The sequence below is a fragment of the Danio aesculapii genome, unplaced genomic scaffold (genome assembly GCF_903798145.1).
Source record: "Danio aesculapii unplaced genomic scaffold, fDanAes4.1, whole genome shotgun sequence".
NCBI classification, from domain to species: Eukaryota; Metazoa; Chordata; class Actinopteri; order Cypriniformes; family Danionidae; genus Danio; species Danio aesculapii.
In genome coordinates, this window is record NW_026613712.1 from 9,967 (window position 1) to 35,625 (window position 25,659).

The window sequence follows — 25,659 nt, forward strand, 5'->3', positions numbered from 1 at the left end:
ATGAGCTGCCAGGCCTTCAGCACCAGTGACTCCTTCAGCGGTTTAGGCGGAGACACCGGTGCTGCCCTCCCGCTGCTGATGCACCATAGCGCGGCCGCAGACTGCCACCATCAGAACACCAACATCTGCTCCACAGGTAAAAATCGCTCTCGCTGACCATGGCTTGTGCGGAGAATTATACAGCAGTCAACATTTAAAGTGGATCAAAAGGTTTTTCAAACTTGTCCCAAGACAACACTGGATGTTGCTGAATATTTTTGACAATTTTGATGAAAGGTTTTGAACTACTTTAAATGTTGATTATATATTTATGTATTCAGACAGTGTTGGGTAAAGTTATTTTTAAAAGTGATATAATACAATCTTAAGCATTTCTTAATTGTAAAAACAGCAACATTAAAAGCAGCTTTTAATTTTTTAAAAAATTTTAAGGGCAAAATTATTAGCCCCTTTAAACATTTTTTTTGATAGGATACAACAAACCATCATTATACAATGGCTTGTCTAATTACTCTAACTTGACTAGTTAACCTAATTAACCTAGTTAAGCCTTTAAATTGCACTTTAAGCAAGTATCTTGAGAAATATCTAGTAAAATATTTTGTACTGTCATCATGGAAAGATTCATAAGGGGGTAATATTGACCTCAAAACAGTTTACATTTTAAAAAGAAAACTGCTTTCATTTCAGCAAAAATAAAAATTAAAGTTAATTTATTTTCTGGTAAACCTTTAATAAATAATTAGATGTATTAACGCCTTTACAATATAAATTATAGCACAATTACTATTATACAATATAAACATGATTGTAATATAAAAACTTATATTCCCGTAAACAGATTTAAAATGTTTTGTTTTTAGATTATTGTGCTCCTCAGAGTTCTTTATTATTGCACTTATTGCATTTTAAAAACAATTTTATGTACCTGTAAAACTCCTGCCTGCGAGACATACTGTACTGTGTGTCAAAATATGATTTCAATGGTTTTAATGGTAATTGTACTGTTTATTTTTCTTTCTTTTTTATGGAAACTGTAATGATCATTTGGGTCTCAACTGGTATTTTTTGCCCTCTACTGGAGGCATGTTAAAACCTTTAAGTCCTGATGGAGTATGGTCCAAAATTAAATAAAAATGCACTGGTTTTTAAAAAGTTCATCATTTGTAGTGTTTTGATTTGCAGTGGAAACCATCAAATACATTTTAATAGCTGTTTTTATTTTGTTTGTTTTTGTGTTTGTTTGTTTGTCAGCAGGCATGGTCGATCTAAATTATTCTGTTATGCTAAATGCTAATAATAAAACCATCTTTAGAGCTAATGATTTATCCCTGCTGAAAAAAATAATAGGAAAATTTTAAATAATTTAAAGTGGAAAGAATTAGTAATGGTTTTTAAAACTGTAATTGTTTTGTTTGTAACTGGAACGATAATGGTCCTTTGAATATTTTTTGGTTCTGATATTTAGTAATGGAATGTTAAATTAACTAAATCATAATTTAATATGTTAGAATGTGCACTTTTATTAGTGTTTAAACTTCCTTGATGGTTTCTACTCCCTGTTGAAAATCAAAGATACGATGAAAAACATCAAAGAATTTGTAAAGGTTTTAAGTAGTTATAATAGGAATTATATTGGCTTTAATGAAAACTGTAATAGTCTGGTTGTGTGTTGGTGGCTTAAAACTATGCATAATTTAATTAGATATGACCTAAAACACGCTAGAAACCAATAAACTGCACTGGTTTAATGAGTAGAAGTTTATGGGCTGTAATGCTATTGATGGTATTTGTGGTAATGTTTCTATGGCCTTTTTCAGCATGGATAGTAATTCTTAAAAATGGGTTAAAACCACACAACAAATGTGGGTCAAATGTGGACAAACACAGTTGGGGGGTTTGGAATGTAATTAAAAATGTTAACCATACAGATGGGTTTGTGCATATTTCCTTTTGTGCTCATTCATTCATTCATTCATTCATTCTTCATTCATTCATTCATTCATTCATTCATTCATATTCACAAACCCTTAATACCTGTTATTCTCAAAATCAGTTTGTGTAGTGTCACATTACAATTAAATGTATTTATTTATTTATTTATTTATTTATTTTAAATGTTTCAATTGTTTGGGTCAATTGATGTAAGTTTTTTTTTTCTTATTTGTTAAAAGCAATATTTTAAAAGAAGTCTTTTATATTCTCCAAGACATATAAAAAATACATATAAACTATATAACTATACTATTAATAATGTTTATATATGCTACATATAAATGGCCAAACGGGGGAAAAGATTAACGACTTCTAAATTCAAAGCAATGTCTTAAAATAAGAAACAAGATGTCATTTCAATGCTGGTCATGCTGTCGCCTCACAGCAAGAAGGTCACTGGTTTGAGCCTTGGCTGGGTCAGTTGGCATTTCTGTGTGGAGTTTGCATGTTCTCCCTGCGTTCGCGTGGGTTTCCTCCGGGTGCGCAAGTTTCCCCCCAAGTCCAAAGACTTGCACTAAAGGTCAATTGGGTAAGCTAAAACTGTCCTTAGTGTATGTGTGTGAACGAGAGTGTATGGGTGTTCCCCAGAGATGGGTTGCAACCGCTGCAGAAGGACAAGTTGGTGGTTCATTCTGCTGTGGTGACCCCGGATTAATAAAAGGACTAAGACGAAAAGAAAATGAATTAATGAATATGTCAGCGTCAGAAGAGTTATGAAATCACTGTTTGGTAGAATAACCCTGATTTTTAACAATACATTTTTAAACTATACTTTTAATTTATCATTAAAATAAATTTATGTTGGGCAACACAGTGGCTCAGTGGTTCACACTGTCTCCCCACAGATGTGGAGTTTGCATGTTCTCCTTGTGTTGGTGTGGGTTTCCTCTGGGTGCTCCGGTTTCCTCCACAGTCCAAAGACATGCACTATAGGTGAATTGAATAAACTAAACTGGCTCTAGTGAATGAGTCTGAATATGAGTATGAGTATGAATGTTTTCCAGTACAGGGTTGCAGCTGGAAGGGCATCTGCTGTGTAAAACATATGCTGAATAAGTTGGCAGTTCATTCCGCTGTGGTGACCCCTGATGAATAAAGGGACTAAGCTGAAGGAAAATGAATGAACGAATGTAATTTAATGGCTGGAAGGGCATCCACTGCATAAAACATATGTCAGAGTAATTGTTGGTACATTCTGTTGTGGCGACCACTGGTAAATCAGGGACTAAGCCGAAGAAATTAATTTTGTAAATTGTGACACATTTTATATCATCTAATAAATAGGAAATAATAATAATTATTAATAATATTAATACAATAATTATATATATATATAATATATATATATATATATATTATATATATATATATATATATATATATATACATACATCATACATTACATACATCATACATACATACATACATACATACATAGAGAGATAGATAGATAAATAGATAGACAGCATTATAAATGAATTCACTTATGATCAGTGTAATTAATTATTTATTATTATAATTAGTTATTTCTTTAAATAAAAAAATATGATTTCTCTAAATAAACATAATCCTATGAAAAACTGACATAAGGACTAAGGTGGAAATTTTGAAAGTCTTTTATAGATGGATCTCCACTCTGAGAAGCCAGCTCTGCTCCGCTGGGAATTCTTTCCATAGATATTTTTTTTTTTATGAAAAACACAGAACAAGAACAAGGTGATGAAAGAGAGAGAGACTGGACTATGAGAATGTCCTTTTTCGACCTAGTCTTTATGACCCCAAAGTTCACATATTATTTGGTATTATCTTCAGTCATCTCTGCTGTCATCACTCACCATCTGTCTGATTCACACTCTGAGGAAATGACCTTTCCGGAGATCACATCTAAGTCTCCCTGGGGAAATGTTTTGGGAGGAATATCACAATTCAAAAGCATAATCCATTGAGCAATGTGTGTTTTTTTATATAGTATATAAGAAACACTCATATCAAGTGAATATGATTTTCAATGTTCATTTTTGAGGGAGGAAGTGTTTTTTGTTTACCAAGACATTTGTGTTTATTTAATCAAACCCACAGTAATATTGTGAAATAGGTTAAAAGTCCAATTTATTTCAGTCCATGATGATCTTTCAGAAATCAATTATTATGCTGATTTACTGCCGAAGAAACATTTGTTATGATTTTCAATTCTGGAAACAGTTATGATCAGGCCTTGATAAGTATACACACCAATATGACAAATTTGTGTGTGTATACCTTATAATCCTATATTGTGAGGATCAAATGTCCCTACAAGTACAACAATACAAGTCAATTTTGAACTCATGGGGGAATTTTTTTGTCCTCATAAGGAAAATGGCTCATAATACAACAGAATTAAGTATTTTGACCATTTAAAATGCAGATTGTGGGGGTTTAGTTTAGGATTAATGTATAAATATACAGTATGTACAGTACAAAAATCATTGCATCTATTGGGGTATCTACAAGTGTGTTGTGTGTGTGTGTGTGTGTGTGTGTGTGTGTGTGTGTGTGTGTGTGTGTGTGTGTGTGTGCGTGTGTGTGTGTGTGTGTGTGGTGTGTTGTGTGTGTGTGTGTGTGTGTGTGTGTGTGCGTGTGCGTGTGTGGATGTAAGCATTAATGTGTAGCATTTTTCATCACTAAAGCTTTTTTCTTCCATAGTATATGCCTTTTAGGGCAGCAGCAAATCACATTTATATGTAAAAAAAAGACTTATGCAGAAATTTTATAATGTAAATTTGCATTTACAGTCTTACAACTGAACTATAGTGTTTTGTATAAATTGAAATATAAAAATGTACACTTTCAATTGCATCTTCTTCTCTAACAACTTAAGTTTAGAAAGGTGACTTTTAACGGCAATATGTTGTCCAAGAATTACCCTGTAGAAGCATTTCAGTCTTATGTTATATTGTTTCTCATAAAAACAGAACATTCCATTCACATTATATTTAAGTTTTAATAGCGTTTTCTAATGTTCTCCGTTAGTTATAAAAACGTTATTGTTGGAAATGTTTTGAGAATGTCAAGATTCATTCATTCATTTTCTTTTCGGCTTAGTCCCTTTATTAATCCGGGGTCACCACAGCGGAATAAACCGCCAACTTATCCAGCACATGTTTCAAGCAGCGGATGCCTTTCCAGCCGCAACCCATCTCTGGGAAACATCCATACACATTCACACTCATACACTACGGACAATTTAGCCTACCCAATTCACCTGTAAGGCATGTCTTTGGACTGTGGGGGAAACCGGAGCACCCTGAGGAAATCCACGCGAACGCAGGGAGAACATGCAAGCTCCACACAGAACGCCAACTGACCCAGCCGAGGCTCAAACCAGTGACCTTCTTGCTGTGAGGTGAGAATGTCAAGATATTGTAAAAGATTTATCTCGGTCACGATCATCATTTACTCATCCTTTACTTGTCACAAACCTGTTTGACCTCTTTCAGTCTTACAAAGTCCAATTTAATATAGTTCATTTTTGGTTGTTAGAAATTCTTTATCAAATAAGCTGCAAAATGTATTTAAATTCCATGATCCTCTCTCATATCAGTTATACCCAGCAGACATGTAACGTTATAAGATATTAATATTAGGTTAGATTTAGGGCGCCAGCATCTAAGGACAATGTTATTTGACCACCAACCTGATTTCAGCAAGTAGGACATGTTCCTGGATTAACATTGATCCTGGAACCGCATTCCAATTAGCCAATGAGAATGAAGGGATACGTTTACAGTTTATGTTAAGTTTAGGCTTACGGTTACTATTATTCCTTTCTGATTTTGGGAGTAATTTACAGTTATGGTTGGGTTTGGGGGTAGGAAAAGGTATGGATTACATTTTTGAGCAAAAATGATGTTCCAGGATCAGATCCAGGATCGCATTGTCTTTGGCAAAATTATGACATGCTTATTTTGAAGTCCAATAATGATGTAAAATGACATTTATATATCCAACGTCGAGCCAACATCTTAAACCAATGTCATATTGACGTCAAATACTTATTCATCAGGTATGGCAAACAAAATCCAATGTCTGATAGACGTCATATTGGTATATGTCCACACAACGACATTTTGTTGTTTTTAGGTTGCCTTGAAAAGTGACCAAAATCAAACGTCTGTCTGATATTGGACACTGAGGATGGTTTCTGACATCGACCCGATTTTCATTACAAATGACATTGGTGTACAACAGGGGTCACCAATCTTGTTCCTTGAGGTCCGGTGCCCTGCAGGGTTTAACTCCAACTTGCCTCACACACCTGCCTGAGTGTTTTAAGTATACCTAGTAAGACCTTGATTAGCTTGTTCAGGTGTGTTTGATTAGGGTTGGAGCTAAAATCTGCAGGACACCGGACCTCCAGGAACACTTTTGGTGGTCCCTGGTGTACAACATCAATCTAATTTCATGTTGATGTCCTGTGCCTGCTGGACAGTTTTAAAACCTTTGGAATTATTATATAAACAAATACTTGAAGTTTTAGATAAAAAAGTTTTTCTACAATTGTTGCTTATTGTGGTTGTTTTCTGTTGTTTATTTGAGTATTGTTAATGGTGTTAAGGATCATTCATTACCATAATTTGTACCATAATCAACATGACCAAGCCAGTCAATGTCATTTAAAACTACAAAAATGACAGTTAAAATCCCTCAATATCCCTGCATATTTTCAACACCAAAACATATTAGAGCTGAGATTAAGATTGCATAAATGCAATTCAAAATAAAAATGAATAAAAAGTAAACACCCATGAATCATGAAAAATATAGAATGTGAATTTAAAGTAGTTTTACCAAGTGATGCTTTTTATGAACTTATATTTAAGTTTGTGACAAGTGAATAATGAGTAAATGATGACAGTGAATTATACTTTTAATAAACCTTTTATCATTAACCATTTATTAACCTTTTAATATCTGGACATTCTAAGAAGATTTCCACAATAAAAGTTTTAAAACTTACTGAGAACATTACAAAATACTCTTAGAACTTTACCATTTTTAACCATATAAAACCATTGGTTATTGATTCATTTTTCTTCGGCTTAGTCCGTTTATTCATAAGGGTCTCCACAATGGAATGAACCACCAACTTAACCAGCATATGTTTTACACAACGGATGCCCTTCCAGCTGCATCCCAGTACTGGGAAACATCCATACACAAATACACTACGGCCAATTTAGTTTATTCAATTCACCTATAGCACATGTCTTTGGGGGAAACCGGAGCACTCGGAGGAAACCCATGCCAACACAGGGAAAACATGCAAACTCCATGAAAATGCCAACTGAGCCAGCAGGGTCTCGAACTAGCGACCTTCTTGCGTAAGGCGACAGTGCTAACCAATGAGCCACTGTGTCGCCTTTAACTATTGTTTCCCAACAAAAGGCATGTGAAATTGTAGAGTGAGTGGTGTATTTTTTTTTGTTTTAACACTTTTAACACATTTTCTACAGCATTTATTGTGTATTGTTGCATTATAGATACTTCCAACCACGCTTACTGAACAAATGTATTAATTTATTCCCTTGTTTTAAATTTCACTGATACCATTTTTTGAAGCAGTGTCAGATGATTTTGGGCAACTCAAGAGCACAGAAGAGACGGCCAAGACAAACAGTAATTTATGGAAATAAGTCCAAATTATGTAGACGTGGCTAATCAGCTCAATTTGCACAGCTGTTACTTCTGCACGGATAATTATCAAAGCAGACATATTATTACATTTGACGTTTTGATGGCTAAATTATCATGTACCTATTTTGTTCCGGGTTTTGTCTCACACGCGAGAGAGCATTAGTAAAAGTTTTGTCAGAAACTCCATGAATTGAGTCAAATTCCTGCTCATTGTTTGTCATGGTAAATCATAGTTCTTAAGCATAATTACTGAACTGTGCGATTCAGCTCCGGCTCTGAGCCAGAAGATGCAAAACTTCAAATAAAATGTCTTTTTGTCAGTTATATTCATGCACATATGGCCTCGGTTAACTCAGATCTGCGGAAAAGTGAAACCTGGGAATGTTTTTAGCATATCTGAACACATTTTCTGGTAAACGTAAAAAAAAAAAGCAATTGGTGTATTTCCTAAAGGATCAAAAGGATAGCATCATTTCAATGCTAATCTTGTGCGTGCACTACTAAAAAGGCCAGCCTACATGAGCAGATCATCATCTTGACATTGGTATTAGAGGAGGTTGGGTTAAAAAGATGCAGCAGGGCTTGCGGAGTTTGATTATCACCCACAGCTTTACTCTGATCTGAATGAAATTGAATTGAAGGTTCTGTGCAGCTCTGACAGCCGGAGGTCACTGCACATATTAAGAACTATTATCTTTATTTGCATACCTGCTTTCCTTTATTAAATGAGTGTAATTTTATTTTCAGATGCATCCGATGAAGGAGGGAATCATACAATCTGTGTTCGAAATTACTGTAAAAGGAGTTGTTAGATGTAAATGTCACAGTGATGAGACAGTGAGCTTCAGGAAAGGCGGCATTGCTACTATCTATCTATCTATCTATCTATCTATCTATCTATCTATCTATCTATCTATCTATCTATCTATCTATCTATCTATCTATCTATCTATCTATCTATCTATCTATCTATCTATCTATCTTCTATCTATCTATCTATCTATTTATCTTTCTGTCTGTCTGTCGTCTGTCTGTCTGTCTGTCTGTCTGTCTGTCACCCCATCTATCTATCCACAATCCACTGATCCATCTTTTCATCTGCCCATCGATCCAACCATCCATCCATCCATCCATCCATCCATCCATCCATCCATCCGTCCATCTGTCCATCCATCCATCCATCCATCCATCCATCCGTCCATCTGTCCATCCATCCATCCATCCATCCATCCATCCATCCATCCATCCATCCATCCATCCATCCATCCATCCATCCATCTGTCAGCCAATCCATTCATCTGTCATTCCATCCATCCATCCATCCATCCATCCACCTGTCCATCTATCTGTCTGTTTGTCTGTTAGACAATCCATCCATCCATCCATCCATCCACCTGTCCATCTATCTGTCTGTTTGTCTGTCAGCCCATCCATCCATCCATCCATCCATCCATCCATCCATCCATCCATCCATCCATCCATCCATCCATCCATCCATCCATCCATCCATCTGTCTATCTGTCTGTCTGCCCATCCATCCATCCATCCATCTGTCAGCCAATCCATTCATCTGTCATTCCATCCATCCATCCATCCATCCATCCATCCACCTGTCCATCTATCTGTCTGTCAGCCCATCCATCCATCTGTCATTCCATCGATCGATCGATCGATCCATCCATCCATCCATCCATCCATCTATCCATCCATCCATCCATCTGTCTATCTGCCCATCCGTCCATCCATCCATCCACCCATCTCCCAATCCATTCATCTGTTATTCCATCCATCCATCCTCCATCCATCCATCCATCCATCCATCCACCTGTCCATCTATCTGTCTGTCAGCCCATCCATCCATCCCCATCCATCTATCTGTTTGTCTGTTAGACAATCCATCCATTTATACCATCATCCATCCATCATCCTTCCATTCATCCATCCATCCATCCGTCTGTCTGTCTGTCGCCCATTTGTCCGTCCGTCCATCCATCCATCCATCCATCCATCCATCCATCCATCCATCCATCCATCCATCTGTAAGCCCATCCATCCATCCATTTGTCAGTCTGTCTGTCAGTCACCCCATCTCTCCATCCATCAATTCACCCATCCACCTTTTCATCTGCTGCCCATTCATCTATCCATCTGTCCATCTGTCTGTCTACCCATCCATCCATCCATCCATCCATCCATCCATCTGTCAGCCAATCCATCCATCCATCCATCCATCTGTCTTTCTGTCAGCTCATCCATCCATCTGTCAGCCCATCCATCCATCCATCCATCCATCTGTCAGCCAATCCTTCCATCCATCTATCCATCCATCCATCCATCCATCCATCCATCCATCCATCCATCCATCCATCCATCCATCCATCCATCCATCCATCCGTCCGTCCGTCTGTCAGCCCATCCCTCCATCCCTCCATCCATCCATCTGTGTATGCATCAATCTGCCAATCCATCCATCTATCTATCTATCCATTCATCCATACATCCATCTATCCATCCATCCATCCATCCATCCAATCCATCCATCCATCCTCCATCCATCCATCCTCTGTCAGCCCTCCATTCATCTGTCTGTCAGTCTTTCTATCTATGCATCAATCCGCCCATCCATCTATCTGTCTGTCAGCCCATCCATCCATCCATTCATCCATCCGTCTGTTTATGTTTGTCAACCCATCCATCCATCAGCCCATCTATCCATCTTCTGTCTGTCTGTCTGTCTGCTCTGTCTGTTGTCTGTCTGTCTGTCTGTCTGTGTCTGTCTGTCCACAGCCATATCACCCTGCAGCCAAAGACCGGTTACTCACTGACTAAGCAGGGCTGAGCCTGGTTATACCGTGGATGGTAGACCACATGGAAAACTAGTTGCTGTTGGAAGTGTGTTAGTGAGCTCAGCAGGGTGCTCAACTTGTGGTCTGAGGCTGGGGCGTTGCTAGACAAGCTCTACTGGGGCACGTGCCACCCCCCTTCCCCTAAAAAAAATAAAAACAATAAATATTATATAATATAATATATATATATATATATATATATATATATATATATTCGCACAGGAATATCAGTATATTAATATAGGCTTTGCTAAAGGCTGGTCAAATGTCTTTTTTTACAGAAGCTAACTGACGCGCATGCATGTAGCAATTACAGTGGAGCATTATCCTTTTTTCCCGTGGAGCGAAACACACTGTACAGTTGTGTAGCGGATGGACGCACAAAAATATACAGTTCATATATTTTTTACAATTAACGCATTTCGTTTTGTACAATTTGTATCTTAGTTTTTGTCGGTCGGTTATGTACAAAATAAACAAGAATAACTAATAAACTTTGAGGTGAAGCGATGTGCCTCAGGGCCTATCTACTGAAAGGGTTACCTACAACCTTAACGTCCCTGCTATGTAGCGCATATATAGCCTATATTGTAATCCTTTCAATAGATAGACCTCATCAATGACATATTAAGCATGGATATTTAAAGGATAAGTTATGCTTTGCACTGTGAGATGCGTCCATGATTTTACACATTAAGTAATAATCAAGTGTGCACAGGTTATGTACCTTATGGAGTCACTCTCTTAATTGGATATTTAAGAAGCATAAAACGCTGTTATGAAACAAACTCTCTTATATCTGCTGGTGCTGCTATTAATACACAGATCTCGGTTATGCTGGTGCAGCCGTTAATATGGTTCAGGTAATCAAAAGCCAGCTCGCCTACATGATGTTTAATTATGGTGGGTCGCAGGTAGAGAAGTTCAATCATTGGTTATGCAGACCACTTTGCCTAAAATATCAAAAAGTTCAAACGCTTTGATTAAACTAAGCGAAACTGACCAATCATGGATGTTTGTCATAAGAGTGATAATATAGGCTGCTCTTTTAATTTTGATCATACAGTTAACAAAGATTAACAAAGTTAACAATATTCGAAACTGAATATTTCACTTTTATTTTATTTATATTACGATTGTATTTAACAGAACAGTTTTGTGTTTTGGCCGCGGCATATAGCGGACCCTGAGGCACATCGCTTCACCTCAAGGTTTATTAGTTATTCTTGTTTATTTTGTAAATAACTGACCAACAAAACTAAGATACAAATTATACAAAACAAATTCGTTCAAAGAATATTTTTTCTTCAGACGAAAATATATATAATTAATATATATTTTTATGCATCTCCATCCGCTACACAACTGTGCAGTGTTTGTTTCGCTCCACGGGAAAAAGGATTTAATTAATGCTCCCGTAATTGCTGCTACACAAACCCCTGTGATATATTATATACATATTTTTATGAATGTCTTTACACAAAATTATTATATGCTATAGCCTATAGCCTACTTTAAATAAGTCAAATATTTGTGATTGTTGACTCATCACCGTGGTCGCAGCATGCGCGTCTGTTAGCTTCTGTAAAAAAGACATTTGACCAGCCTTTTAGCAAAGCCTATATTAATATACTGATATTCCTGTGAAAGTTTGACACTGTACATTAAACTGAGAATAGTTTAACTACTTCACAAAACTCCGTCACCTGAACTCAGCGCGAGGGCGAAGGAGAAAAGTGCAGCGCTGATGTAAAATTATATTCTCAAGTCATAATCTTTAAAATAATTATAAATTATAAATAAAAGTATTCTTATTGTTACATTATTTTTATACATATTATTATTCTTATATACATATTCTTCTTCTTCTAAATAACCTTAAATGTAACTGGAAAACAATGTTAAGACAACTGGAGTGATGCTAAGATCATTTAAGAAATTACTTTTGCATTAATATTAATTTCATTTTAATGAAATTCTATTGACAATTCAATAAATTAAAAAAAAAAAGATGTTTATAGGATTATCTGTTGTAGACTTGACACATGGCAGATAATTAGGTTTGTTAAGTCTTACCTCCCTGACTCGTCATCCCTCCTTCATACAAAAAAATCTGAGGCATGCTTAGTAAGATCACCTTCATATTGTTTAAACTTTAGTTATGTCCACTTGCAAAACAAAAAGCTGTTATGCTGGTTTTACAACGAATGAGCGGCGCGTAACAAGCAGGTAGCCGTCTTTTTTGGGCGCATATTTACTACCGGGACTCTCAGAGCAGCGTGTGTAAGAGGCGCGCCTGTTCTTTGCGCACACGCGGAGATGCGTCAGTTTGCTTTTTGATTAAACACATTGCTTCACCAGTGTTGGTTCGGTTGCACTTAGAGAATACGTCTTTATTTCGGAATTACCACTCTTAATACATACACTTGCATATGAAGTAATCATATCTCAATGCATTTACTGGGGCACTGGAGATTTTTACTGGGGCACGTGCCCCAGTGAATTGGGTCTAGCGACGCCACTGGTCTGAGGATCCTAATGTCCCAGTACAGTGAAGGGGCAATTATTCTGTCAGTGAGCGCCATCTTTCAGATGAGATGTTAAACTGAGGTCCTGACTCACTGTGGTCATTAGAAATCCCATGGCATTTCTCGTAAAGAGTAGGGGTGTCCTGGCCAAATTTGGCCCTTACCCATCATGGGCCTCCCAATTACTAAATTGGCTCTATCAGTCTCTCCTCTACTCTACCTAGCTGGTGCATGGTATGCGCACTGGCGCTGTTGTCCTGTGGCTGCGGTCACATCATCCTATGGATGCTGCACACTGGTGGAGAGACCTCCCTTATGATTGTGAAGTGCTTTGGGTTTGGCCATACATGATTAATGCATTACATAAATACACACACATTTCATATTTATCTATCAGTCCATCAGCCCGTCCATCCATCTATCTTTCTGTTGATCCATAAATTCTATTCAGTTCAAATTGGTTAATTGGCACAGATGTAATAAATGCTATATTGCAAAAGCTTGGAATTTACAGCATACAGAGAAGTGTAAATAAAGGATAGGCAGGACACGTCATCATGCTGGCATCAGCTTATGGTAAGCTGTTCATCATGTGCATCAATCAGGTTCAAGCATTTATCACAGAGGGGCATTTGTATCCTTAAAACCAGTTTCTTGGCTACACTCCTCCACCATCCCCAACTCCGGCAACCCATTTGAATAACAGTTTGAGGTATTTAACCCATGTACATAGTAATTAGCCTTACGTCTCTGGCATTTACAATACATTAACTCATAACTATTGTAATTGTTTATGCATGATTTTGGATCTGTTCTGTTAGCCTTATGGGGGCTTGACTTGCTCTCCCTGTCATGAACTGGACACACAAGAAACAAAGTAACCAGACCACAATGAAAAGCAAAACACAGCCAAAACAAAGTGGCTTAAATTGACAGAAGCAAACAAGATAAAACACACCTGAAACCAAGGCAGAAATAAGAAAGCAAATAAACATGGGAATTGGAGTCCAAAAGATCAAATGTCTAGATGCATGTGTCCCTCATGGGCATTGCAGCCTAGGGTATGACACTCCACCAACACTATCACAGCACGCTTAAAGGGCACCTAAGTGAAAAAATCTACTCTCTACTCTACTCTCTGCTACTCTCTACAATCTGTCCTGTTTGGACAGACATATGTGTAGGAATAGTGTATATACCGTCATATTGGGGTGATATAAACACACCCAGTCCTTTTTTTTTCAATTTAACAGCATAAAAATGGTGAACCAATTGGAGCGGTTTTGAGACCGCGACCGCAACTTGACGTAGGAGTGCGGTTTTCCTTCCCACCAAATTGATTGACAGATGTGTTAACATGTTTCCGTAGTAACGATCAAATCAACAAGACCAGACTGCGCAAAGCAACCAGGAATAAAAGATTTGTTCAGTTTGCTAGATCATCAATCATGATCAAATGTGTTCAAGAGTGAGTTTTACAAGTTTAAAATGTTTTTAAGCAATGCATTTGTGTAATGAATTACAGGGATTTTATCCTCTTTACTTCATCAGCACAGCCGCGTGTCAGTACAATTCTAAAAGAAGACGCTTTAATCCCAGTTTGTGGACGTTAAATCAGGTTTATTTTGTACATTAACAAAACGTATATCCGTACAGCAGTGGATATTAACATGTATCTGCCACATTTGCATGCAAAACATGCGAAGCTAGTGCACACCTGTCTGTTTGTGTGTGTCCACTGTGTGTGTGTGTGTGTGTGTGTGTGTGTGTGTGTGTGTGGTACTGTGTGTGTGCGAGAACTTTGTAACGACATTGTATGTGACTCATCGTTGCAACTCCACAACAAATGTATCAAATACTCATTGGTAAAGTTCATACTGTAGTATTTCTCACAAACGTTACATGATATTGCTTCCTTTATGTCTGTCTGTTGTCTGAGTCCCAAGGAGATTGAGCTTTGGTCACAATACCTACATTACCAGATGATGAAACCAGGGTGAACATTACAGCAAGACGATGATCCCAAACATAGCCAAAGAACTCTCTATTGGTTTTAGAAAAGAAAAAAAGCTGCTGTATGGCCCAGCCAATCACCTGACCTGAATCCAGTAGAAAATAAGAACTAAAGATCAGAGTTTATAGACGAAACCCACAAAACCATCAAGATTTGAAGACTCTGTTGAAGTCTTAAAAAAGAAATCACACCTGAGCAATTCATGCGACTCCATTATTCATACAAGAGACATCTTGAAGCAGTCATTATTTTTAAAAGAGGCTTTTATCCAAAGTATAAAATACATTTCAGTAGTTCAATACTCTCTCATTGTTGTTTCATCGTTATGCTAAACAAATTTTTCTTTTTTTTCTATTGTTTGTTTTAGTTTATTTGTATGTTTGCATTGTTTGAGTTTTTACCAAAATGTGGGCCAATTTCATCAACAGCATATTTAAAAAATCTATTTACCAAGGAAAATCATGATGTGTTCAATATTTACTGTACTCACCATAAAAAAAACAAAGAAAACACTGATCAGATCCACACATTCATTTGCTGTTTCTCAGAAAGCATTTAATACTGCTGTGTTTTCTTCACCTAGCAGGCCTGAAATTGTTTATGTAGAGGTCTGTTATTTTAAATTATTTTTAATTATTTAAGCTGAATAACCTCACCTTCTGTACAACGTGAGCACACACTCTTTGTCACCCTGGTAACTATGTCTTTCTGTATCTGTCTCGCCAGTCTCCATGGCTAAGCGATGCTCACTGAGTCAATATTTGGTCTGGATTTCTTTCTGCCAATCAAGAGATACTCTTCAAATCCGCTCACTCACATTCCTTCAGCTTGTTCCCTTTTTTATTAGCAGTCACCGCAGTGGAATAAATCAACAACAACTTTGGCATTTTTTACTAGTAGATACCCATGAAATAACCACATAAATATGTACAGTATAGAATATAAAGTTATTGTGCAGTGAAAACAAGAATTAATATTGTGTATGAATCCCATGAGCTTGGATGCATCCATACATCTCTGCAATGACTGAAATAACGTATTACTAAAGTCATCTGGAATGGCAAAAAAGGCATTCATGTGGGACTCCCAGAGTTCATAAAGATTCTTTATATTCATCTTCAGTGCTTCCTCCTTCATCTTACCCCTTACATGCTTATATGTTTATTCAGGGGACTGGGCTAGCCAATCCTGGAGCACCTTGACTCTTTGTATTCAGAACTGATGTGGAGCTAACGTATTAGAAGGAGTGCTGTCCTGCTGTAAATGTCCGCTCCTGTGGTTTGTATTGCAATGGGAAGCACGAATGTCTTGATACCTCAGGCTGTTGATGTTGCCATCCACTCTGCAAATCTCCTGCATGCCCCCATACTGAATGTAACAACAACCATGATTTTTCCTTAACCAAACTTGACTGATTTCTGTAAGAATCTTGGGTCCATGTGCTGTCAGAGTCTAGCAATAGAGTCTAGCAAAGAGTATAGCAAATAGCCTAAAACTAGTAATTACTCACAGATTACAGACTTCACATGTGTAATCATTTATTTCTGTCTATTTGGTGACTGTTCTAGTTTAGGGCTATTCTTTTGTCTGTTTATCTCTTAAGACTTCTTTTAAAAAGGCGCAAAACAAAATGCTTGCTCGATTTATTGACGCATTTAGATTTCTAGTTGAGAAGCAGGATGGAAACTGCTTAGTGATGTGTTGATTTGAGCTGTGCATTGATGGATCTGCTCTTCAGTGATTGGTATTCCGCAGTGATTTTGTGGGACTCTTTATTGGTTGCATCCGAATTTGAGATAGGAATGTCAGATACTACTCCTTTGTAACCACAGAACGTGTTTGCAAAATTGTGTGTAGGTCTTCAGTTGGACATCTGTACCATTTAGTGGCTTCCATAGCACAATGGGCAAAAATTACCAAAGCTGACAATATTTTAGCCCAGATTGGAATTGCCCATTCAATATTTTAGATTTTTCAATGTTGTTCAGAGCATTTAATGTTATTTTGAAAGTTTCTGAATCCTGATGTAATAACATCACGATCAACAGATACATCTATCTATCTATCTATCTATCCTATCTATCTATCTATCTATCTATCTATCTCTATCTATCTATCTGTCTATCTATCTATCTCTGTCTTCTGTCTGTCTGTCTGTCTGTCTGTCTGTCTGTCTGTTCTGTCTGCCCGTCCGTCCGTCCGTCCGTCCTCCGTCCGTCCGTCCTTCCGTCCGTCCGTCCTTCTACAGATGTGACTACTGAGAATGCACTAGTGCATGAACGTGACCACACAGTAGTGCTGCAGTACTGTGTGGCCAGCACAAAATGATCTAACACAAGAAAGACATGACCAGTGGGGGGCAGTTATGCAAGAGTAACATACTGGACTGATATACTGTAGCAGCCAGAGCATGTGAGCGGAGCTGAGCAGAGCTGAGCGATGACACTTCGCTAATCATTCAGCTCCATGGTCGTGCACTCCACTAAGTTAAGATTCGCTCATGCTCACCTGTAAACTAACACTGCTCAAATCCCATGCTGACATAAAATTTCTCTAGTAGACTACTCACAAACATTTTGTAACAAAAAATCTTAAATAACTGTTTAAAATTAAAGCACGTAGATAAAATAAGTTTCTGTTTCAAAGTGGTATTCTTTCTTGTGCTTTGTGCTTTTTTCTTTCAGTACGGTTTTTTTGGGAATAGATACAGTTTTTATGATTGCTTACACACTAAATGTTACTTTTTCCCCAATTAGCAAAACCTACACTCAAGGAGCAAAACACAAAGGCCAGATCTGCACAACTTTAAGCATGTTGTCAGCTTCATCATTCATCACATCACCGTTTTTTGCAAAACATTACACACAGTGATTGCAAAAACAACACACTTGGATGCTTTGACACATATTTTTCATGATGGAATTTCCTTGCAATTTCAAAGCAAAGCCTTCAAATGAATACACACATGAACCATAGGTTAACACAGCCATCAGGTGTGCACACACACTGCTGCAAAATTGTAGACACACCAATCAACTGGAACCACACAATAAAAAGCAATAGGTATAAATATTGCTCTTCAATAAATATGTTTTACAGTAGTATAGCTATAAATATTACTCTTTAATAAATATGGAAGGCGATATCGCAGTATGTAAGGGGAAGCACAAAGAAAGATTGTTAAACAGGAGACAGTGGATGGGAATTTTTTTTTTTATATTGAATGATAGACATCACCATAAATCTAATAAATATGCTTTACATTTGTTGTATGGTTTGTTAGCATAAGGCAATATTTAGCTATCAGTCTATCACTGTTTGGTAAAAACAGTATGTTCATGCACTTTATAGCAATACCTCTGAACCCGACTGTATCAGTATTAGTCAGATTTATATTGAATGAAACGTGTCTGTTCTGTACGGTGTCAAAATTGTGTTTTGTTATAGTGTTGTAAAGTTTTGAAGGAAGTGTTTCATTTTGCAAAAGTTCTGATGTGTTCTGCTGTTTGTGTGTGGATGTGGAAATTGTGTGTAGTGTTTTGACAAAATGAGCCTTAATTTCAAATTGTACTTAAGCAATCAGAAAAAAAACTGTAATAGGCCTAAGTGACCAACTGTGTATTTAATAGCCTATTTAATTAGACAACTGTGTGTGTTATCTTATAGCCTACTATAGTTTAACTGATGGTCAGTCTATTTTAAACTATGCTCTGAACATAATTTGATCTTATCAATGCATATCCTCGTGTTAATTAAAGTTTTTCATGATTGCTAACACACTAAAATTTAACTTTTCCCACAATTAGCAAAATAGTACACTCAAGGAGCAAAACACAAGGCTAGACTTGCACAACTGTAAGCACATTGTCAGCTTCACACTTTTTGCAAATCATTACACAGTGATATGCAAATCACTAAACACACTTGGATGATTTTGACACAGAATTTTTTCATAATGGAATTTCCTTGCAATTTCAAATGAACACACACATGAACCATTGGTTAACACATCCCTCAGGTGTGCACACACACTGCTAAGAAAGTAGACACACCAATCAGCTGTAACCACAATAAAAAGCAATACATATAACTATTAGTCTTCATAACATGTTTACAGTAGATAGCTATTAATATTAGTCTTCAATAAATATGTTTTACAGGAGCTATAATATTAATTTCCAATAAATAAGCCAATGTTGCAGTATGGAAGAGAAAGCAGAAAGTGAGGAAGATTGGTAAACAGGAGACAGGGAATGGATTTTTATTTTACTTGAAATGTATACATCACCAGAAAGCTGAATAATAAGCTTTATATTGTTGTATGGTTTGTTAGGATAGGGCAATATTTAGCTATCAGTCTATCACTGTTTGTTGAATACAGTATGTTCATTTTTTTACAGCAATATCTCTCAAACCTGATTATATCAGTATTAGTCAGTTAAAATGATACGAGTGTTTAAGATTGATTACAGCAGTGTGTAAATGAAGCAAACAGATTTATATTGAATGAGGCATGTGTGTTCTGTACGCTGTTAAAATTGTGTTTTGTTATAGTGTAAAGTTTTGACAAAGTGTTCCCTTTTGCAAAAGTTCTGATGTGTTTTGCTGTTTGTGTGTGTGTGTGTGGGGATGTGTAAATTGTGTGTAGTGTTTTGACAAAATGAGCCTTAATTTCAAAATTGTGCTTAAGCAATCAGAAAAAAACTAAAGTTATATCTTAATAATTAACTATGAAATCGAATAATTTGTTCCTCTATTAGTCCTGCTAAAACTATCTATCTATCTATCTACTATCTATCTATCTATCTATCTATCTATCTATCTATCTATCTATCTATCTATCTATCTATCTATCTATACTATCTATCTATCTATCTATCTATCTCTATCTATCTATCTATCTATCTGTCTCAAGTATAACTTATATTATTGTCTTCTTTAGTCCCCTCAGGTCTCCCATTGGTCCAGTCATCCAAGCGCTCCCATATGCACCTGTCCACTTCTGCTTTGGGCAATGCATCAGCCAGCCTCCACTACCCGATGCCCCCATGTCACTATAGCAACCAGCAGACCACCTACGGCATGATGGCAGGTACGTCAAGTTGCAACTGCGTCAACCATTGCTCTTCTACGCATTAACATTATGGCGCATAATAAACACACAAAGAACAAGCTTGAAGTTGTGTGTGTGTGAGTGTAATGACAGTGCGGTGTTGTGTTTTGTGCATCTCCAGCACAGGAAATGCTCTCTGCCAGCATCTCCCAGACCCGCATCCTGCAGACCTGTAGTGTACCTCATGCCAACATGGTCAACGGCGCCAACTCACTGCAAGGTACAGCCTGTGCTTAAATCTAGACTTTGAACCCCATGGCACCACCATTAAAGGGGATAGTTCAGCCAAATATTTTTTATTTACTCATTATTTACTTCCCATCAAGTGGTTGCAAACTATGAGCCTCTTACTTGTGAGTAAAATATGACAGAATTGTAATTTTTAGGTGAACTATCTGTTTAAGTAGTTAAAAATCAGTTAAAATAAATCGTTTTTCATCAGAATATGAATAGTTATACGTGAAAACCTCTGAAGAACTAAAGAGAAGTTGACTTGTACTTATTGGAACTCTTGCATGTTTTTCCACTGTATGTTTTTGCTTCCATCTAGTGTCTGTAGTAGGAAATACAAGAGTGTGTAGTGTCATTCACTCAATGGCCACTTTATTCTGCCTTTCGCATACCTTGGTTTTATTGAATGGTTATTTTCAAGTTATTGCTCCCTTTCAATTAAACTGAATGAGTCTGTGCATTCTCCTCTGACCTCTGGCATCAACAAGTAATTTTTCTTTTGCCCACAGAACATTGGCTTATTGTATTTGTATTAATTTTGTTTTCCCCAAACCATTCTCTGTAAACCCTTGAAATGGTTTGTGTACAAAAATCAAAATACTTTACATTCTAAATTACTTAAAGGGACCCAGTTTAAATCACTCAAAACTGTAAATTCTTTCATCATTTACTCACTCTGTGCTTGTCACAAAATTGTTTGATTTACTTTCTTTAAAATATTTTGAAAGAAGCTGGAAACTGGTAAGCAATGATTTTAAATTTTCTACTGTGTAAGTCAATGGTTACCGATTTTCAGTTTTCTTCAAAAGCAATTTGTGTTCAACAGAAGAAAGAAATTCATTCATTAATTTAATTTTCTTTTCAACTCAGTCCCTTTAATAATTTGGGGTTGCCACAGCGGAATGAACTGCCAATTTATCCAGCATATGTTTTCCAGCAGATGCCCTTCCAGCTGCAACCCATCTCTGTGAAACATCCATACACACTCATTCACACTCATACCCTGCGGACAATTTAGCCTACCCAATTCACCTGTACCGCATGTCTTTGGACTGTGGGGGAAACCGGAGAAAACCCCACAATGCGGAGAAAACATGCTAACTCCACACATAAACGACAACTGACCCAGCCAAAGCTTGAACCAGTGACCTTCTTGCTGTGAGGCAACATCACTACCTACTGCACCACTGCGTTGCCAAGAAAGAAATTCATGAATGTTTTCACATGATTATTTAAACATATTTTCGTTTTGGGGGGAATTATCCATTTGAATAGTCGCTCTTTTTCGTTCTGATGCTCGATTTGAACTACAGTATTGTACAGCAGATCTTCTTGACCAGTTCTAGTTGTTTACATGTGATCAGTTGGTTAGATATTCACATTAAGAAGATGAAGAGTTTTTCCAAAAAAAAAGTGGCCTATGAATGTATTATTTAATTACTGTGCTATGTATAACTATCTAGTTAGGTTATTTTATAAAAGTTACCTCTTAAAATTGACATTTTGTCATTTATCTTTGCTTTTACTTGCTTATAGCCAGTGTAAACATGAAGAAAGAACATGAAGATTCTACATGCAAAACTAAAAATACTTGGAATTTTAATGTAACAGATGGATTCCAGAACTACAGTCACAAAATTCAACTACCATAACATAATCAATGCTATAGAGAGCGCCATGAGAGGAATACAGTACCATTTTGCACTAAAAATATCCAACCACAAGAGGAAGATGGAGACCAATTTACTTTTATTGTAAAACCCCAAATCTTTAAGTCCCAGACCTATTCAGAATCCGACACATTTTAAACACCCATTATACGCATGTTAATGTATTGGAAATTATATATATATATATATATATATATATATATATATATATATATATATATATATATATATATATATATATATATATTATATATATATATTAATAGTACTGCATGTACTGCAGTTGTAGTTTTTTTTATTTCCTGTTGTGGTCGACGTGTTTTAACATGCAAAGAAATATGGATAAGACCAAGGAAGCGCTTTTAGAAGGAAAGATTCAGTATAAAACAATTAATGTCGCATTACTAGGCTATCCAGCGTTTCCTCCAGAGTTTCATGCAATTTCGAGTGTTTCATTTTTAATCTTGAGACTTTAACTGCAGTTCAGCAGTTCACTTTCATTCAGCAACATATTTTTCATGCCCCGTGACAATTATTGGATAAAAAAATGAAGTAAGGACTACTGGAAGAGTGCTGTTTAATGGAATTTGATACCGCATGGCGAACGGAAAGAAAAACCTCTGCATTTTTGGACTTGGGTGGTCCTTTAAGGTAATCAAAAATCACTGCTTACATGGTAGACTCTTAATCAGAGTATCTTAATCATAAAATCGTAGTATTGGTGTCCATGTAAATGTATTTAGTAAAAATACCAGATGATGTCGCAAGCTGTCAAAGACAGCTCATTTCTCTGCCTTTAAGTTGATTCCACGCATCCTCAAATGTTTCATTAAGTTTGATGTGTTTTCCCTTACATGCAACATTTGTAAAGCGTCTGCTTCAGGTTGCTGTGTCAGAACTCCGGGTATTTTATGTTGTTTTCACAATCTTCAATGACAACGATGTGGATTAACAGTGTGTGGTTTCTGCTTGCCTGGACTGTCCTGTGTGTCTATCATCCATCGACAGCGCTGCTCCAGTATACTGCAGCCAAACTTCTGAAATTCCACCTATATCCACACAATCCACCTTCACCTTATCTGCTTCAGCACCGGGACATCCTGCACTTGCCTCAAGGGAATTAAATCCACCGTGGCTCTCGTCTGAACTTTCAATACGACGAAACCAATTCCATAAAGTAATTTTGGTCAACTTCTCGACGTCCACAGAGGAATTTCCACTGCCGAACTGATCACAGTGTGTTAACCCGCCTGACCAGGTTGGCTACACAGCTGTCAAACCCAGCACAATGTCAACTGTGGTCTTTTTAACATCCGCTAGCTTTTGAGTAAGGGGTATCTTGTGCAGGACCTCCTCTCTGACCTTAAGTTTGACTTTTTTGCCTAACTGAAACTTAGCAGCCAAATTACTTTATTTCCCTAAATGATGCTACTCCACCGGGGTTTGTTTATATTTCTCGACAGCGTGACTGTGGCAGAGGAGGCGGTCTCGTGATAATTCACCGCGAGAAATGGAGGATCGCGTCAGTTACCGTTCCTAACTGCCAATCATTTGAGGTAACTGTGTGTCAGCTCACTGGACCAACTCCCACAATCATTGCTGTTTTGTACCACCCATCAAAGCCAAATAACAAATTTATTGCTGACTTCACAGCGTTCATGACTCATCTTTCTACACTCTCGCCCAACATAATACTTCTTGGAGATTTTAACATTCATATGGACAATAACTACAATACTCTCACAAATATTCACATCCTGTTTAGATAGTTTTGGACTTCAACAATACGTAGACTTTCCCACATGATAAAGGTCATATTCTGGACTTGATCTGCTGTTCTGGTGTTACACCTGATAACTGTAAAGCTGACTCCTTCCCTTTCTCTGATCATATGCTTCTTTCATTCAGTGTTAATCTCTCACTTTCCAAATGTAATCCTTCACACAATATCATTCCGAAAAATTAAAATCAACTTGGACACTTTATCTTCTGAATCAACAGCTTCCAGTATGACTGTCTATACACCAGATGAACTGCTCTCTCACTACAACAATAACCTTCATAACCTCTAAATAATCATGCTCCCTAAAAACCAGGACTGTTTCATTTACTCTGTCTGCACCGGTTCACTCCTGCTCTTAGACAATTAAAATCAAAAGGACGTCAGCTTGAAAGACTCTACAGGAAAACCAATCTCACTGTACACAGGGACATGTATGCAAATCACATTCATCACTATAAAGATCTATTTCTGCAGCTAAATCACATACTATTCCAGTTTAATCAGTTCCAATGAAGGCAATTCTAAAGCCCTCTTTTCTCTCTTTACAACATAACAAAACCCTCTATCTCACTTCCTCCAAACCTATATACCGTGGATTTCTGTAACAACTTAGCTTCATTTTTCTCTTCAAAAATTGAACACATCTATCAGCAAATTCTGTCCACTTCTGTTTTGAATCCATCTGTCCAAGTCATATTCACCCCCTCTCATTCATTCTCAGAATTTTTACTACCCTCAGTAACTGAAATATGTAGTCTTATTCTTAAATCCAAACCATCTACCTGCAGGTAGACCCCCTACCTACTACTCTCTTAAAGGCCATACTCCCTTCCCTGTCCCTCTCATCACTGACATAATTCACTCCTCTCTAACTGGTATTGTTCCTTCCTCTCTCAAAGTTGCTGCTGTTACTCCAATTTAAAAAAAACCTGGTTTAGATCCCAATAACCTCAATAACTTTCGTCCTATTTCCAAACTTCCATTCATCTCCAAAATTCTTGAAAAAACTGCTGCTCAACTTCACACCCATCTTTCCTGTATAACTTATACGAACAATTCCAGTCTGGTTTTGCCCACTACATAGCACAGAAACAGCTTTCTCAAAATCACTAATGACCTCCTCCTAGCAGCTGACTCTGGTTCACTATCCATTCTTCTTCTGCTTGATCTAAGTGCGGCTTTCAACACAATCTCACATAACATTCTTCTGGACAGGCTCGCTCAATTGGCATTGGGAAACACCTCTAGTGGTTTCATTCATACCTCTCAGGTCGCACTCAGTTCATTCAATTAAAGTCTTTCACCTGTCATCAGTCCCGTCACTACTGGTGTGCCCCAGGGTTCAGTTTTGGGTCCGCTGCTATTTATATCTATCTTCTTCCACTTGGTTATATTTTCCAAACACCAAATTCATTTTCATTGCTACGCAGATGACACCAGCTCTACCTATCAACCAAACCCAACCACAAACTCCCACCTTCATCCCTTACTAACTGCTTTGCAGACATCAAATCCTGGTTCATCAAACTTCCTGAAATTAAATGACAATAAAACTGAACTTCTACTTATAGGTACACATCCACTTTAAATAAATCACATAGCTTTTCCATTCCCACAGATGATTCTGTCATTACCCCCTCCCTTCATGTTAAAGTCTGGGGGTCATCTTGACAGCACCCTTTCATTCACTGCACATGTTAATAATGTCACCCATCCGCTTATTTCCACCTTCGAAATATAAATCGTTTACGTCCTTTCCTCACACCTCATTCAGCTGCCATTTTTGTTCATAGTTTAGTCACA

General features: G+C 37.1%; 1 protein-coding gene across 1 annotated transcript; it reads left to right on the plus strand.

Annotated features, from left to right (window-relative positions):
- On the plus strand, positions 1-24,778 carry LOC130220231 (pituitary-specific positive transcription factor 1-like). The gene is made up of 4 exons (XM_056452606.1): positions 1-136; positions 20,002-20,151; positions 20,294-20,392; positions 24,645-24,778. Exons 1-4 carry the CDS (start codon positions 1-3, stop codon positions 24,776-24,778), a joined length of 519 nt encoding a protein of 172 aa, XP_056308581.1.
- Positions 24,779-25,659: the final 881 nt, after the last annotated feature.

Coding starts and splice junctions, on each gene's coding strand:
- LOC130220231 (XM_056452606.1), top strand. CDS start 1: ATGAGCTGCCAGGCCTTCAGCACCAGTGACTCCTTCAGCGGTTTAGGC. Junction 137..20,001: donor CACCAACATCTGCTCCACAG/GTAAAAATCGCT, acceptor TGTCTTCTTTAG/TCCCCTCAGGTCTCCCATTG. Junction 20,152..20,293: donor CACCTACGGCATGATGGCAG/GTACGTCAAGTT, acceptor GTGCATCTCCAG/CACAGGAAATGCTCTCTGCC.